Below are 17,745 nucleotides of genomic sequence, written 5' to 3'. Positions count from 1 at the left end.
CTCTCCAGAGATTGTGTGCAGGTCAAAACTCCCTCTCTCTCTCTCTCTCTCTCTCTCTCTCTCTCTCTCTCTCTCTCTCTCTCTCTCTCCTCTCTCTCTCTCTCACACAAACTCAGCTTTATTTTCAAATATGAACTCCCTCAGGGACCAGCCAATGCAAATCACAAACCCTTTGCATTTTGAAGCACTACAAAGTGACCTATTTGCACTTCAGCTAATTAGCTGTTTGTTCGGCTTAATGAGGATTTGTTCAAAGTGATGTTTTTTCTTTGCTGATATTAAACAATACGACTTGATCAGCCATTTCCTTGATATGATTTTAAAGATTTTTCGTACATTGGGATTCATGTCCTTGCTGTAGAGCAGCCCGGTCATGATTTAATGCTCAAAATACCAGAAGGAGCTGAAGGGAACAGAACTACGGTGTACTGCTGATGAGCACTAGTTATTACTAAGACTTCAAGGACAAGAGCATCTTCCACCGAGTTTGACAAAGAGGCTGAGAGCTCTCTTGATAATACTATTTGAACATCGTGATCTGCTCTTGATTAACGCTTAAAGCAGCCATATGTTTTTTTGACCTGGTTCAGTGAAAATCAAAATAGAAAATGTATTCTCTCCAAAGCACCAAAAAAAATACAAAATTCAAGCACCAGTGGCTGAAGATAGACTTTATAAGTTCAAATGTCACACTGATGTTCCTCATACACATCCATCATGCACATCATGCAGTTCATCTGCAGAAGTCTCGCTGGTTGATGTAGCTTCAAACATTCGCTCTTTTTGGATTTTTAATGAGCTTAGAAGGGAAATATAAGCAGTTGGGAAAGGAATGTTTCAAAAGCAATCGCTCTGTGCAACGCTAATGTTTCAGTCATTTTAACATTATGATTGTTAACAATGCAATGAACGAAAATGTTTTGCATGCCTACAGGAAAAATGCATTTTACATGCACGCTCCATTTAAGCTGCACCGAATTTAAAATAGTACACTTTGGCACAGAATTCCTCGTCCTGTGCCTGGGACGAGATAGAATGAGGTTCCCTGGTATCCGAGTGAGACAGCAGCTGACACTGCAGAGGCAGAGATTCAGCAGTGAACCTCGTTCAGTCCTAATGCTTCAGAATAGTTTAACTTCTGCAGCCGACAGGATGTCCCAGTGGTCCAAATCACCAGTGGCTTAGTAGCCAAATTAAAATGAAGTGCTGACAACTGTGGCACAAGTCTCAAGTATACGTAATGATACATGTTCAACTATTTGCAGACCAAAGTTTTTAAGTGCCTTTCAGGTAATGAACACAGATTTCAAACCCCAAACTGCAAATAATATCAGCAGGGCATTCCAATAAGCGAGGTGAACCTGGATGACATTTCGGGGGCTGTGATGATGGGATGATCCTGCATCAGCCGTCTCCAATGTGCAGCGATTTTAAATTGCACGTCAGCCTTGGTTTGTTGTGCAAATGCCTTGACAAATATTTGAAAGACTAAATTACAGCTAATTGTCTTGTAAAGAAGAATTAGATGTGAAAAGGGGAAGTTTTGTTTGAATTGCTACACAAATTTGGGGCGAAAGATGTTTAAAACAATATCTGATCAGAAAAATACTTTGTATTGGAGCTAGGCTTGAATTATAAGCATTAGTGATAATATACATGCACTGCAATATATAAATAACATATTGAAGTTGACAGGCCTACAAATATTTATCTTATAACATCGTGATTGACTGGCCATCTTTGATCTTGATCAACCCTGATGAAAAGATGAGCTCCATTAACCATTGATATGCCCATTGGTCAATCTAAGATATGAAGGCAACATAAGATCATCTTTAGTACTTTTGGAAATACACCTGCAGCGCTCTTTTTCACAGAAATTTAAATTATACTCTATCAGACAATAACGTCTTTGTTGTGCCCGTAGACGTCAGTGAACACATGCACACACTCACACTCGCACAGTGGAGGATGGTCCAACCTCCCCAGGCGGCTCGTCTCAGATTGGATGTCAGATGCTGGAGACAGCTGCACTCATCACAGCTTTTATGAATATATTACCTTATATATATATACCTTAGATATTCACTCACCAGCTTCACAAACTGTGCTGCGTTCAAGACAAATATCTGCGGCCAAGATAAACCTTTAAGCCGGGTGTTAATTCAAACCACACATTCGAGCGTGTGTGCAGATGTTTGTGCCCGCTTTTCTCTTTTTCTTTTTTTTTGAGCAGAGATGGTTTATGAAATATCAAAGTGTGTTATTTGCCTCCATGAAACTCCACAACATCAAAGACCCCCCCTCCTCTCCCACAAGAACCCAAGAATCCTGTGCAGCCTTGTCTTCCATCTCAGCATTGCTCAAAAGGCAAACGTGTCTGATGATACAAGATACAAGATGGAGAGACTGCTGCCAACAAAATGGGGAGGAAAAAAAAACCAACATTTTGGGTGATGATTGACATCTCTGCATCTTTTTAGTATTCCTGTGATGTTCGCCCAGACACACTGATGCCAGAAACTGTGGCCTCACACGTTGGCTGATGCAGCAATCTGGTGATATGAGTCTGTCTGTCTGCCAACCAACTGGCTGGAAGAAGCATAATCAACCTCGCAGTCAGTCACTCCTTGCACAGCCAATGGTGTAGGATGAGTGTCAGAGGAAGCGTGGCAGACATGCGCTGGCTGTATGTCCAACTCTGACACTTCACACCTTGCTCTCATGGCATGATGAGTCCTCTTGTGTTGGCAAGGTCTTGGGATTCCAGCAACCCACTCTGCATTATGCAGGAGAAATGAATGTGCAGCGAGTGGGAGGAATATGGCTGCCGGGTCCCAGGCATTTTACAGGTGAACGTTTTAAGTATATCCTCTGCCTTCTTAAGCAGAAACAGCACTTAATTGCCTCAAATGTGTAATGAATTAATAAATCAAAGCCCTAAAGTTGTAACTGTCTTACCATTAAAGCTGCGACTTGGTTGTATTCTGTATATTCTAGTGCATAAATAATAGCTTTGTGACCCCAAATGCTTTCTGAAAGATACTACGAGGACTATTCCTGTAACAGTTGAGTTGCCTCTGGGCCACAAACAACAGCACAGTCTCATTGGGTGTTAAAGTTGTTTTCAAGGCACCACTCGGGGTTCCGTAATTCAGTCGTGGATGTCCCACATGACGCGTCATGTATATTGCATTGCCTAAAGAGCAGCTCTCTCTCTCCTACTGCACTCAAGGCTCACTAGATATTTCATCTCCAATTAAAAGGGAAAGAAAGAACTGCATCACTCAAGAGAAGAGAAATAATTGACACGCTCGCTCCTGAAACAAGTGAATAATTGAATTTGTTTTTAATTTGGCGGAGAGAGCGGGAAAAAAAAAAGGTCCCACACCGAGAAGAAATCAAAAGAAATGTGGTCATTTTGGTAAATGCACTTTTCAGAATACTTTCCTCCGACTCTCAGAGTGGCCAATAAGAGGAAAATGAAAATTGATGAAAGAAGCTCCCGAAGGAAGCCGTTTGTGCTGTTTATGAGATTCTTTTCTCTCGTATTTCAGTTGTTGCTGTGCAAGGTGTCGGTTGCTGGACGTAGTGAGGACACTTAAGTGGACAGGGAGGCTCATACACTTTAAAATAACTAGAAATAGCAGATGGACAGCATCAACTGCACCAGAACTGCTGAATAAGACAAGACTTAGCAGACTGTAGCAGCAAAACTCCTCGTGCGTTTTAATGCTCATGAATTTTTTATTTATTGGAGAATGAGAATGAATTCATGTTATTTCTTCTTACTTTAAGGTGTTGTTGTCACTTGAAAAAAATTGAACTTAAGAAAATGTTTGAATGAAACTGGGTGAATGGCAGCATCTCCTTATTAGTAGATTATTTTTGCACTTGTTTTAGGAAAAGCTATATGATTTAATTGCTTAAAAGGCTCTATTTGCTGTAAAAAATAAAAATAAAAAAGCATGTCAGAATGCTTTCTGATCTATAAATACCAACATTCCCAACTCAGCTGCCGATAAAGTTTTAAAAGTGTTCGTCTCTCACTCCTTTTTTCTTGTGTTTTCTGTGAGGCTTTTAAAATATTAAAGACGCCTTTGTGTTTTCAAAAAAAAAACATCACCATGTAGAAATATCAGAGGGTGGACACCATATCACAAACATCTGGATGTGGTTCACGAGCGCTGCAGCAGCAATTTGTTGAAATTGTATCATGGAGTTTCCACTCCACTCCATTAGCCTGTACTGTCGGTTGGTGTGTTTTTATTGCATCACAGTAATATAAACATATAGCTTGGGCGACAAAAAAAATATGAAACGCACAGTTTTGCGGCATACTTGTGAGGTTCGCAGCGTTTAAGCGTTATTAAACTGTATTAAACTGTATTCAATTGTATTGTATCACAGTGGTGTTTATGACATTGTGGCCACTCTGCCTTCACCCCAGCAATCACTGCATCAATCCATCCAAACAGCACGCAGTGAAAGCGTGAAAGCCAATCACAAAGGTCCTGCTCATCATCTCCTGCAGGGAGCGTCTCAAAATGGAGACATATAAACGAATTCAGCATGATGCATGGTGTTCAGGAGTCAAGAGGGGTGATGTCACGGTTTGCGTGTTAATGTCAGATAAACGTTTGCTGAATTCTCCACTGAGGTCTTGCTGATGATGGTTTCTTGGAACTGATACAATTGGCAAATGGTTATTGATTGCAGCACTCGAGGCTGGCTCGTTTACAGGATGATCTTACGCCGGGTTGCAGTCAGTGAGTTTTCTAATCACATTCATGTTAATCGAACCACTTCACGCTTTTCAGCACACCAGACATGTTCCCTTCTGATAAGCTTCATGACGCAGAGCCTTCCTGCTGCAATGTGAACAGAAACATGTCGCAGCCCCGTCGCACCACAGGCCTTTTTTAATGTCATCACTTCTCTGCACAAGAGGTGAGAAGTGAAAGGGGTCAAAATCTAATTCCCAAAACTGATGACTGTTGTATAAAAGAAAGAATAGAAAGAGAAAGAGGCAGCATGAACTCTTAATATGCCCAGCCTTGGGCCAAACTAATAACAGCACAATTGAATCAGCTCTAAATAAATGATGGTGCTGCAGTTTAATAGCACATCATCTCCCTCACTGACGCGTTTTGACGGCACGATATATATCTTCGTGATCTCACAAGTTGGAATTGAAGGGCATTCTTGTCTGGGGCAAATTCAGCGTGTTGCTTTATTTCCCTCACTCATTATATTTGTGTCGACTGAGGTTTTAGGCAAACACTGAGCTCCACCCAGTGGAGAGAATGAAGATTGTAAAAAAATAAAATTAAAATGAAAACCAGCTCAAAAGCTGGAACCTGTAAATGTAAAACAAATCATACAAAGCTACATCAAAAAAAAAACATGACATTTTTATTTAGTTTGTTTCGCATGGTTGAATCAATGCCAACACGCACTGCTACTCCACAAAAAGATAAACACAGTACATGTCAAACATTTTCACATGGCAGGATATGAATGGAGAAATATAAAGTTTGAATCGTTCTCATGCATTTGTGAAAATAAATCTTTCCCCGCAGTGTTTTGTTTCATTCATACCCTTTCATTCGGCATAAGTCAGTTTATCAGCACTGCACGTGTTGGATGTTATAGCACAGTATCAACACACTGTGGCCACCAGGCACTCAAGATAATACTCTGTTTCATTCTGCACCATGAGTCAGAAAGCATAAAGTAGTTTGTGGGTTACTGGTGAACATTTGCACACATTCAGTAAATCTATAATTCGGACTCTGATTCTGATTTGTGTGGGACTCACGCGCAGTCTTTCCCAGTGGAAAATGTACAGCTGACCTGCCATTCGTTGTATAGGTTGTCTGAGACAGGTTTGAGGTTTGATCATACCGTACAAGAACTGAATTAAAAACAATATGAAATCCTAGAGAATATACCGGGCATCATCTTCAGACAAAAGCAGAAGACAGCGTGGTTATGAAGGCCGAGTTCAGCATCTTGTCTGGAATGTTCCACATGTTTTGATTCAGAACTTATGGATTTCTAACATGTTCGCCATGAATCTCAAACGTATTCCAGATGACGAATGAAAGTTAAACTCTCCCGTTCAAAGGTGCATACAGGTTGGAAATTGTGAGGAAAAAATGTGAGACAAATGAATACAATACAGAAAGATTCATTTGCAAGTGAGTTGATTTACTTTGAGAGGGTGAATGAGCAATACCTATCATTCATACAAAATGTATATTACTTTGAAGAAATGTGCAAACAAAGCTTTAATAAAGGATGCCTTAACATGCTCTCTGATGCCGGCATTTGGAAAAATATACAGTTAGAAATATATACACATCCAAGAGTAGCACGTACTCTACATACTCAGTGTGGGCATTAGCAAGAATCTGCTTGCATAGTTAAGTGCATGCATAAGCAATTTATCATGCAACAACTGTCGTATACTTCGTGGACAGGCGATCTCTCCTCTGAGTGCGTTCGGCGTTGATCTACTCTGCAATGCAAGCGAAACGATGTGCACGAGCTGCGATGTCACGCGTGACGACAGAAGACGGGCTGACTCAAGCGTACCATAATGCTCTATGTACACGTATGCTGTTTTTCAACCAAGGTAACCCAGCTGTCTTTGAATATGTGTGTGCGTGTCGTGGCTTTTTTAAAATTAACCCTGTGTTCATCTGAGAGGAATGTTTTGGAGATGTCTGGCAGTCTTGAAGAGGCTGATCCCCCCCCCCCCCCCCCATGAGGTTACACGGACAGGTTTAAGTGTTGGCATCAGCAGCTGGAGGGCAGAGGTGGGGACGGGTTGTGAGGTTGTCTTGGGGGGGGGGGGGGGGGTAACGGGTCATTACTGGTCAATAAAACACAAACATTTCGGAACCATTACAAAACCGGACGTCTCCAGACATTTAACACCAACAACACATCCCTTCATCCCTTCCTGCACTTCCCCCCCACGAGTCTTCGTTCTGGCTGCACAAGGACTGCTTAAGGCTGTTGCACAATGACTACATCAAGGAGCATCATGTAAACAGCGGTTTCAGGTTAAATAGGCTTCATCGTGTCTTCATCGTCGACTTGTAATTACATTTCCAGTGCTCAATAATAAATATTAAAATTGAATTATAAATTTACCAACACCCGCAGTTATACGATTCCGATTAAATACGTTGATTCTCTGAGGCACTGATGTTTGTTGACATGTGGCTCTCAATATTGACAGAGAGCTGTACATGAAGATTTTCGGAAATAATTCAGTGTTTCACTGTATCAGCGTGACAAAAACAATTGCCAGTAAACTTCCTCTGGTGACTGAGTCGGCCGTGTTTGTTGTGTCTCAAAAGTTTCTTTCCACCATTGTATCTGCTTTCCGTCTTGTGCAAAGTCACTTTTATTTTCACCTCCATCTGAGATGTACTCCTCCCAACTATGCTACAGACAGAACAAGGCAATAAGTCAATACATGTGCGGTCCATGCGTGTTTATAACACAGTATACTATTCCTCAAAACCAATGCAATCCATACAAAGTGCTTCGTTAAAATCCATTCCTAAATAACTGTTGAACAATGTGGACAGTAAGTGTAGCAGCTGGTATTCAGTCACCACTGAAGAGCTACAGGTGCTTTAAAGGTGTCAGACGCCGGGTCTGGTTTGATGGTTGAAACACCTCAGAGCTGCACTGGAGAGATTGTTATCAGGCCTTTAAAAGAATGTCACTTGGCCCTCTGGCTACTTTGTGAAGAGCTGATAGGGATCTTCCTGGACGGCATTGTCTTTTTAGCGGGCTCTTTCTTCGAAGGGTCTTTTGCATTGGCAGAGGACTGGCTGGCCGTTTCTGCCCCAGAGAGCTTGGACTTTGTGGAGGGCAGCAGTGAATGCTTAGCTGCAGCGGACGCCTTTGAGGATTCTTTGTCTTTGGCTGTGGTCCCATTAGCCTGGGCCTCTGAAGCCGCACTCTGGGCTTTCTTGCTTGCTCCGTGTGGGATTCCCTCTCTCGACGCGTCCCCGGCACCGTCCTCCGGACTCGCTTTAGCCTCTCCCACCCCTGCTTTCCCACCATCGGCTGACTTCCGCGTCTCTTTGGGCCTCAGAGCAGTTTTGAAGAAGGACAAACCTTTGTCCTCTGTCTTACTGTTACTTCGAGCTCCCCTTGATGGCGGGGCTGCGCTCGCAGAGGAAACACCGACACTCGAAGATCGGAGACTTGCCATGGAGGAGCTACTGCTCGAGCTCCGGCCCGGTGCCCTGTTCTCCACAGCACGGGCCGGCCTGCCCTCTGCTCTGCTAGCAGCACTGGACCGGGGAGGCCCTCCATGGCTGACCTTCTTCTCTGAGAGCACGTTATTCCGTGAGGATTCACGGCTAGCGCTCCTGTCTGCTGCTTTAGTCCTTGCTGAGGCTGAGCTTTTCTCGCCTCCCCCTCTGGGCGATGTCCTCCTCGGAGGGTGTGAGCTTTGTAATCCTGGAGTACCACTCTTCCTCTGTTGGGCAGAGTCAGGGTGTAGTACCTCCGGGGTTTGGGATGACCCTTTCTTGGAAGGGGTTGCTGTTCTCGAGGAACCAGCCTTGCTAGTTTTAGGTGGTCCATCGCTCTTGTCCTTGGGCGATGACGCTGATGCTGCACTCTTGGTCTGAGTTCGAGACGGTAACTTGTCAATGGCTGGGGATGCAGGAGACAGAGAGCTGGACGATGTTGAGGACGTGGCAGGGCGCTTCTTGGGACTTGCTGAGGTCCTTTTAACGCAGGCGCTATCTGCAGCGCCGGTTCTTTGTTTCGGGTCCTTTGCAGCTGCCCCGTGTCGAGGACTGAGCTGCTCAGCAGCCGTGGCCGCATTGTTGTTGTCCCCAGTCTGGGTGGAGCTCCTCTGCTCTGCCTGAGCCACAGTCTTGGAGTGAACCTGCTCCATCAGCCTCTTACTGCCTGGGTTGCTATCCAAAGCCGCAAGGGCCGACTTGCCCCCTGACGCTGTGTCCAGCTTTGGGGACAGCTTGGTATCAACCACCTCTCCGATCCTCTCCAGCGTCGGGGAGGAGTGGGATTCCAGGGAGAAGCGCGAGGGCGAGTTGGAACGGAGTTGGAGCTTAGCAGAGTGGGACCAGGATGGTTTCGTGACATTTTCACTGAGCACCAGCGGGCTGGCAATGGACGATCTTGAGGAGAACGTTTGTCTTTGCATGCCCCTTACCGCTGGCCGGATCGACAAGCCTGCGTGGTAGAAAGACAAGCATCAATGTGTACGATTCTTGAGGAAAATACGTGTCACCTGTGAAGCATTGAAAAGAATTCAGATTTGGAGGAGTCTATATCACCATCATCCTCGCTCCGTTCACCAGCAAACTCAGCTGACTCGGAGAGGGAGGCCAGCGAGGTGCGCCTGGAGGAACCAGATGAGGCTTGGCTCGGTGGACGGCTCCCCATCAGCCGACTGATCCAGTGCTCACACAAAGAGGAACTGGTGGATCCTAAAGTCCCGGACAGACAGCGGTTGGACACGTATGATGTTGAAACATGAAAAGCAGAGATTGTACAAGCTGATATCAATAACGATTACCTCCCACAGAACTGTTGGCAGACCAAGATGGAATTGTGGCACGTCTCTGATAAAACAAGATGTAACCGGTCTGCTTGCAGACTTCGTCTTCAGATATGGGCTGAACATCACTATCATCGAAGCAATACCACTGTCCATCTATAGAGTTCTTACAGTGAGCTACAAGACACAAGGCAAGTCAATGTTATAGAAAATCAGTTAATACAACAACCACAAGCCATTGGTTATTATTCTTAACCTGTGTTTGTAGAATAAATCAGCATTTCATTATTATTTCCATTGTACATTTGGCGAGTAAAGCGCTTGTGATTCAGATGATGGGTTGGTGTTGCTGCTCCATTACCTGTGTAATGTCCTCCCTGCATGGTCCCATGATGGTTACACACTGCGTACAGGTCATACAGGTAGTCCTCTGGGTCACGGCCCATCCCATAGGGCCGTCTCCATGGCGACCAGTGAGAGGGAAGACTCCAGCTGCTCTGGCTCCTCTTCACCATATGGGGCGCCATGTCCATGCCTGTGAGCTGGAACTTCACCATGTTCTGCATCTTCATTCGTCGATCCCCGTCCTAAGGACACATTTATGGAAATCAAGTTGTTCTATAAGCTTATAGCGATAGTGTCGGGTGAAACTTTACATGTGTGTCGATGAGATCAAAATGAAGGCAGACTTCGAAGATGAGTGTGGTCCGGGCAAAGGGTGCTTGAAGCAGGGGGTAGGAAGTGGGGGAAGGGGGGCCACTGGTCATTTCTTTCACTTTTAGAAATCGTTGCATTTCGGCACCTTGTGTTTTATTAAGACTGTGCAGAAGAGTACCTGTCTAAAGCGTTTCAGGTGCAGTATGAGGATGTCTGGCAGGGTCCACAGGCTGAGCTTGATGCTGCCCTGCTGAAGCTGCTTACAGTGAGGACATCGCCATGCATCATCAGGAGCGAGCTGAAGTGAACGTGAAGAGAAATCTGTGATTAAAGAGCAACTAAACTCCAGTTTGTGTTAGTTTTTTACCTGTTAACATGTGTTTTCTGTATAATAAATGTCTGACTTGATGCCATTTCTTAAACATTCGGTAAACAATATCGTATCGCAAAAACATAATACTTCTTCAGCATCCGTGATAGTCTGAGGACTACTGCAGCCTAGCCGTGTCCCCGCCTACCTGTTCCTCTTTGGTGTAGAGTTGAAAGCACTGGGCCAGTGAGCAGGTCTGGGGCTGCAGGTGCTGCTCCTTTGCTTGACGCACACTTTCAGCATCTGGGATGTATTCATCCTCAGTTCTTTTGAACAGACTGCAAGGCAGAACACGGCGCAAGTCACAGAGGGATCACACGCAACTTCAAAAGACATTTACTACATGCATTTGTGTTGTTAAAATGCAGAGCTCTGAGAGGAGACCTCACACGTCAGCCCTGAGCTTGGTAAAGTGCGTGGGACTGTTGCTTCAGGTCACACTTACTAGTCTTTCGTCTCCTTGTCCCACTCAACGACAATTTTGACATGAGGTGGCCCTCCAGGACCGCAAGACTTGAATGCCCTGTTGAAAATAAGATGAAGACATTATAACAACATTATTACAACATTATAGTTATCGTTTTTGTTTTTTAGCTGATATTCATCGTTTATCAGGACAGGATTATTGGAGGCGACACGAGAGTACGTTTTTAATTTAAGACTGTCAAGACATTTTTAGAAGAAAATCGATAAAAGCCCAGACAAGCTATGACACATCTCAGGAGATATTTTAACATCAATATTCCGCCGAAGAGTTGGCCTACATACTGGAGCTCTTCAATCCACTTCGAGGGGATTGGACTCACTGCAGGCTTTACATAACGACTATTCAAGTGCGGCGACACACGTCCGCCCCTGGTGGTCGACAAGTGGCATTACCTCTCCACGGAGGGATGGCAGAGCGGCTGCTCCTCCTGAGGCAAGAGATACGTGATTCCGACCACTCCTACCACACGCAACGTGAAGGGCCCTACCTGCAGACCATCAAAGATGAGACATTGGAAAGACGTGACACACAAACGGAAAGGTAATTCACATCAAAGAGTCTGTAATGAGTGGCTATACCTGCACCAAGACTCCAGGGCGCAATAGATGCCGCATCTTCTCCAAGATCTCTTTCTGAAGTACGTCCCATGTCACCGTGCGCTCCAGATACAGAATGAATGGATTACCGAACCTGCAGGAATTACAAAAAAAACAAAAAGCATCCGTTTTAAAGATATCTTTTGGATAATAATCCAAACCTCCAGAAATGTTGTTCTATACCTGCGTCCCTGCTGTCCAGCGCAGGCTCTGTTGGACACCAGCAAGACGATCTTCTCCGCCTGTCCGCTGTTCTTGTTGGGACTCTGAGGCGGTGTTGTCGGCTCTTGTAGTTGTGTGGATATCCGATTATGATCTGTGCTGTACTTTAGGTTGTTATGGTTGAGATTTGCATGCGGGCTCCCTGTAGTAAACACAAAATGTAAAGACACAAAATTCAACAAAACAAAACGCAAACGCCGATCCAATTCGCTTGGCGAGTGTGCGTAGCAGCTCCCTGACGAAAGCATTTCACCGACATTCGTCCATTTCTTGTCTAATATGGACGCCTACCAGCGTACAAATAGCCAAACTCATTTCTGGGGGAAGAAACAGGATGTCGTACCGCCGCGCTTGGAGCGGATCTGCTCCGGTCTGAACAGCTCCGGCGTCTCGAAGGCAAAGATGGAGTCGCTCTCCTGAATGATCTCGAGGTCGTCGTCGTCGTCACAGAAGGAGCGATGGAAGCCGTCAAAGTACATTTCAGTGAGGACGATCTGAGCAGAGACGAGGGAAGAAAAGCAGGGATTAACAAGAGGGGGTGTGTCCAAACATGAAAAGAGGCTTTATATTCTGAAATACAAACACTGGATATTCATAAAGCACCGATGATAAAATAGTTGCATTCCAAGTACAAACTTGAACACCAAATTCTCTAATGGCTCACTGCAGCCATTACCCTCCAGTTTCCTCGAAGTAGCACACCCCATCTTTAATCCTCTTCATTTTGATGCCTTAACGGCTTTAAAAAGAGGAAGTGTCCAATAAGACAGCACCTGTTGGGCAGGGATTTTGGTCTCTGTGGCCACAGCTTGTCTCAGCCTGGACACGGTGCCAGAAAGAGGCACGGCCACCCCGACTCTCATGCAGTGGGAGCATTTTCCTTGGTACACCACTGTCACATACAGGGGCCTGCAACACAAGACAGATTGAAATGAATTGGCTGTTTCATAACCACGGCTGGACTGATGTTTTACAAAGACAGACAGCGTCTTCTAATTGGAACTTTCTCCCGTCGGTGTTTGTCTCGGCTGCGTCTGACACTTCTTTTTAGTGCCGGCTTCAGACTGGGTCTTGTCTCATTGTTTTTTGGGATACAGGGACTGCTTCTTTTTTTTTTTTTTGATGGATATTTTCTCACTAGATGCAGAGTCACCTTACCGTGTGTGAGGTACGGGGATTGGCAGTGAGATGCAGAGGAAAGGATCAAAGGTGTTGCTTTGTTTCTGGCAGTGAGGGCAAGTCAGGGAGGACCTACAGAGACACGACGGGAACAATTCAAAGCAGCTGGCATCATTTTAAAGCAATGGTTCAATGTTCATTTCACTTCACTGTCGAGAGTTGGATAAGATGATTGATACCACTCTCATTTGAGCAGCAGGTTAGCTTAGCTTAGCATCAACTTCCTAACATGCACATGCTCACAAGCTCTGGAGAAAGCTGGTGAGTGAACCTTGAGTTCAGAATATTTTGTCACAAAGTTGTGTGTTCGGCAGATTTTCCAGAAAGTTACCCTTGACGTAGAAGATACAGCATGTTGGGTACTTTCTTTGAACAATATATCATAAAATATATGAGAGCGAATATCATATATTTGAAAGTTTCACCTGTATTGTGCCTGAAACAACTCCTGTACGAAAGAGCCAGGTGCTGGAAGCGGAGATCCTTCAGGGGCATTTTCCTCTTCTACTGGCGGCTGGGGGAACACGATCGACACCCAACAATTATTTGGTAAACCAATACAATATCATGTTATACAACAGAGGCAGTTACAAAGGAGTTCAGTTCATAGCATCGCAACATGCAGTTTATTGCAACGTTGTTCAGATGGGAAACACAAACGGGGCAACGTCCTGTCAAAACATATTCATTTTCCCGATATTGACTTTGCCCTGGTCTGTTAGCTGGATGTAGAGTTCTCTAAAGTGGACAGCTGAGCTCTAAGTTGCTGTTTACCTTCCCGGGGGGTCTGATGTCAGGGTGGATGATATGGTTGAGGTCTTCGTGAACTCTATCCAGCAACCAGAGGAGGAACTCCTGGGCATCGTGCTGGGAGTTACCCTTGAACTGCAGGGCGCTCTTGGACACCACATTCTGCAGCGGGGCAAAGAAAAGCACACGGCTCAAGTGGACAAAGCTGCTCCTAAAAAACAGAAATGATTGTGTTGACGTCACTGGCTCGTCATAAAATATTCAGCACGCTTGACCAGGATGTCGATCGGCACAATCTGAAAGGTCAGCAGAGGTGCGGGTGACGGTTCGTCATTTTGAAGGCGATGTGTGATCACGAGGGTTCGTGTAGATCGTGCTCTGGGGCGGTTTGGATGGTGTGCACAACGAGATAATCCTCAAACCAATCCTGGACTCTGAGTCACAGAGGATAATTCCCCCGTGTTGTTATTACGGAGGCCTTCCTAATGATCTTTAAGTGCACTCGGTTTAGCCTCATGTTGTGGTCCGGGCGCAAAACCCACACATGCTGAGCTGTAATCCCCCACTAACCACAACAAAGAGCATGTTTAAGCTGAAGCCCAACTCGCTGCATTCAAGGTTGTGATGTATCAGTTGGAGAAAAAGAGAAAGGAAAGATTCTACTGCATGAACATGTTAGGAACGATCCGGCAACAGCTCGGGATGTTACCAGCCAGAATTACATTTATTTACATCAGCGAGAAAAAAAAGAAGCTTTTGAAGCTTTTCATGGGATTCTTTGTTCCTCACAAAGTAGACACCACAGTTGAGGAACACTCTGATGGTCTGGGGTTTTTGTGCTTCATTTCCTAACCGAGTTATACAGATTCAAGGCCTCACACTCAGGAGAGAATAATCTATTCTCCAATAAGACAGTTTGTACTTTGGCTGGCAACCAAGGTTTTATGGCCCTGATCAATTTAGTTCCTCCCATTATGTACTTTGAAGGTTTGAGAGAAGCAAATAGGTTCTCAGAGATATGTAAATAAAGAACAAACCTTTGTGATCGTGACAAACTTTTAAGCGCCGGAATACGAGTTCATGAGGCGAAACGATGAAAAAGCAGACGAGGCGGCAACAAAAGCTGAGAAGTGTGGCACAGACAATAAAGCGTCTCCGAGAACAGATGAGTGATATTCCGGCTCAGATCTAGGACTCAGCTGGACTTCACCCGTTTCATTAGGATGTGTTCTCCTATTGTAGTCGCAAATAAACCGGAATCAGAGCTGTGCTGGAATATGATTATTGTCCAAAGACAGAAACTTGTGTTTTCATACATAAAGTAAGTTTGCTTTAGAGGACAGACTCAACACCATACTGCAATATGAGGGATGCTGCTATAGAGGCGTGTTGACAAGCAAAGCAGTCGCTCAAGGCCAGTGCATAATCACTGCATCTATAGACCCTGTCATATCTGAAATACACTCACAGGCATATCTGTACCAACCGGTCGGATCAAAGCAACTGCATCTGCTGTTACAGATGTCCGCATTGACAGCATAGAAAAGATGTGTTTTTATCACTGCTGATTGTTCACAAAGTAGGATTGCGCAGCATAGTTCATGTTAGATGCCTATGATCCTCTCCCGACATCTCGGCTTCTTTCAAGTTCCACTGTTGAAATGGAAACTTTATTCTCGTCAGACTCTAAATCGTGTCAATGCGCACTGCTCTACAGCCACATCTGCACATCTGCTGTCTTTTCGGCAGCTGTTGTGAGATTAAGCAGGCTCCCAGTTAGGAGCCCTGCACGAGCCACAGCCTACCTTGAAGTCCCTGCTGTGCTGAGGCGTGTACTCGAAGGTCCACAGAGCCCGGACCAGACCGGACAGCTGCTCGGTCACCTCCCCGGAGTCCTGCTGCTGCTGCTGGCTCCCCTTCTTCTGCACCAGCACCCCGTTGGACTTGGCCTTGTCGTTGCCGCCGCTGCTGCTCGTCTCCCCCCCTTTAAACTGCTCCAGAGCCAGGTACTCGGCGAAGAGCTCCGTGTTGCTCAGGCACTGCAGGATCGCGTTCATGAAGCAGGTGTTGCCGTGGTTCTTGAGTCCGGCGACCCCCGGCACCTTGTCGCCGAAGGGGAACCCCCCGCAGTCGCTGTCGTCAGACGGGAGCGAGCCTCCCGTGGTGGTCGGGTTCAGAGAGGCGTCGTCCTTCTCATCCTCGGCGGCCTGCTCGTCGGTACCGAAATGAGAGAGAGTCGACAGAGTCCGGAGAACTCTGTTCATAAAGCTCCCGACGGAGCGGACCGAGCTTCTCCGGAAGAGTTTTTTGCTGAAGGATTTCTTCTCCTTGCTGCTGACAACTTTCGACATGATGGCTCTTTTTTCGTTTCGCTCCCACAACCACCGCGCGCGTTTTACGCCTTAAATCCAGAAATGGCCCCTTTTCTTCAAGAGCATCGCCTCATCCCGCGCGCCGTGACAGCTCGTTCACTTTGTGATGTTTAGGCCCGAGCATATTTCACAGAAACACAGAAGGCCCGGCAGTTCTTCAGGGGCTGATGGTATCACACGGGGAGACAGCAGAGTAGCATCAGATCAGCCCACTTGCAACACTGCGTCGGATTGCATAAACAGCCTCCGTGGAGAGCCGCTGTCAGGGCGCTTCACGTGAAAGCTCGGGGTGGTCCCGCACCAGGCAGCAGCCATCGTCTCTAGCGCTCGCTCCGGTGACATAACATCACCTGTGTCATTGCTCGGACACACACAAAAAAAACAAGTCCCCGTGGTCGGGTATCAGTGTCCGCCAGACATAAACATCAAATCAACCTTTCGCAATAAGGCTGAGAGTGGCGAGCGGAATTCCTCATCATTTATTCAAGAAGCTCCACCCTTTTAAAAAGGGCATTTATTCACCTCTGCTCATCAGATCCACCCGTGTTGTTGAAAACCGCCCGGTTGGTGGTATATTTACCCGGTGGATGTCTTCCCTAAAATCGCCTCCACAGTGTGCGCGCTCGCAGGAGCTCTCCCAAACTGAGGAACACCCCGACCGGAGCGGCGCAGCCCGTCACTCCCTCGCGTTTGGCCGCCGTAGGGGCATATCTCTTCGCGGGGGCCAGATGTGAAAGGTTGACGTTTCGGTGTTTTTTGTTGTTGTTGTTGTTGTGTCCAAATACTTGTCTCACTCTCCGTGCTGCTTTAATTCCCTCTCCGGGTGGGATTCATGGCGAGGCCGCTTCTCCCGTCTCCATCATCCTCATCCTCATCTGTGGACACCGATACTGCAGGCAGGGCGGTAACGGCTGACGTCAGGGCCAAACACTGGTCCATGTTGGAGGAGAGCAGGTACAGCGTGATGCTGGATGATGCTCCATCCCCGCCTCTGGACGGCATGTGCCCATTCAGGGGTATTGCAAGGAGTTTGATTTTATTTGTGTACTTATCAGTCAATACAAATTGCTCGTTTCCTCCGCAAAAAATATATCGTAAAATCTATTAGTCATTAATACAATTCATTGTTTTTTTACACAAATAACTTTTCATTATTAATCATCATTATTAGTCTGCTGATTATAACAATTAACATGTCAAGAAATAGTGAAAAATGTCCATCGCTATTACATAAAGCCCAAGGTGACGTCTACAAATTGTTTTAGTGCGATTGAAAGATATTTAATCTCCACTGAGACAGTAAAGCAGCAACACTGGAAAACACCTGAAATAGGAAATGTTTGGTATTTTTGCTTGAAAAAACAAGTTAAATCAATAATCCATCATCGAAACATGTTTCCCTCAATAAACGTATATTTTCAGCACAAATAATCTTGTCGTCAGACAAAGTGAAAAAGACCATCAAAGTCTCCCAACCAGTCTTATAATGTTAAGCACTACTTTAAATCTTAGAAGCCCCCGCGGTGTAACAGTTCTCAGTCCGACCT

The 17,745-nt window shown here is 45.5% G+C and overlaps 1 protein-coding gene across 1 annotated transcript; it reads right to left on the bottom strand.

Moving 5' to 3' along the window:
• Window positions 1-6,829: 6,829 nt before the first annotated feature.
• On the bottom strand, window positions 6,830-16,177 carry LOC306795327 (ubiquitin carboxyl-terminal hydrolase 31-like; the record flags this gene model as incomplete). The annotated part of the gene is made up of 16 exons (XM_079293808.1): window positions 6,830-9,237; window positions 9,342-9,494; window positions 9,584-9,742; window positions 9,927-10,152; window positions 10,401-10,520; window positions 10,741-10,870; window positions 11,038-11,115; window positions 11,472-11,566; window positions 11,658-11,769; window positions 11,859-12,039; window positions 12,241-12,391; window positions 12,671-12,806; window positions 13,056-13,148; window positions 13,502-13,590; window positions 13,851-13,988; window positions 15,632-16,177. The coding sequence occupies 16 exons, from the start codon at window positions 16,175-16,177 to the stop codon at window positions 7,745-7,747; spliced, it is 3,900 nt and encodes a 1,299-aa protein (XP_079149934.1). The 3' UTR covers window positions 6,830-7,744.
• Window positions 16,178-17,745: the final 1,568 nt, after the last annotated feature.

The sequence above is a fragment of the Melanostigma gelatinosum genome, assembly GCF_949748355.1.
Source record: "Melanostigma gelatinosum genome assembly, chromosome: 21".
Taxonomy (NCBI): domain Eukaryota; kingdom Metazoa; phylum Chordata; class Actinopteri; order Perciformes; family Zoarcidae; genus Melanostigma; species Melanostigma gelatinosum.
This window is presented reverse-complemented; position numbering and strand designations above follow the sequence as displayed.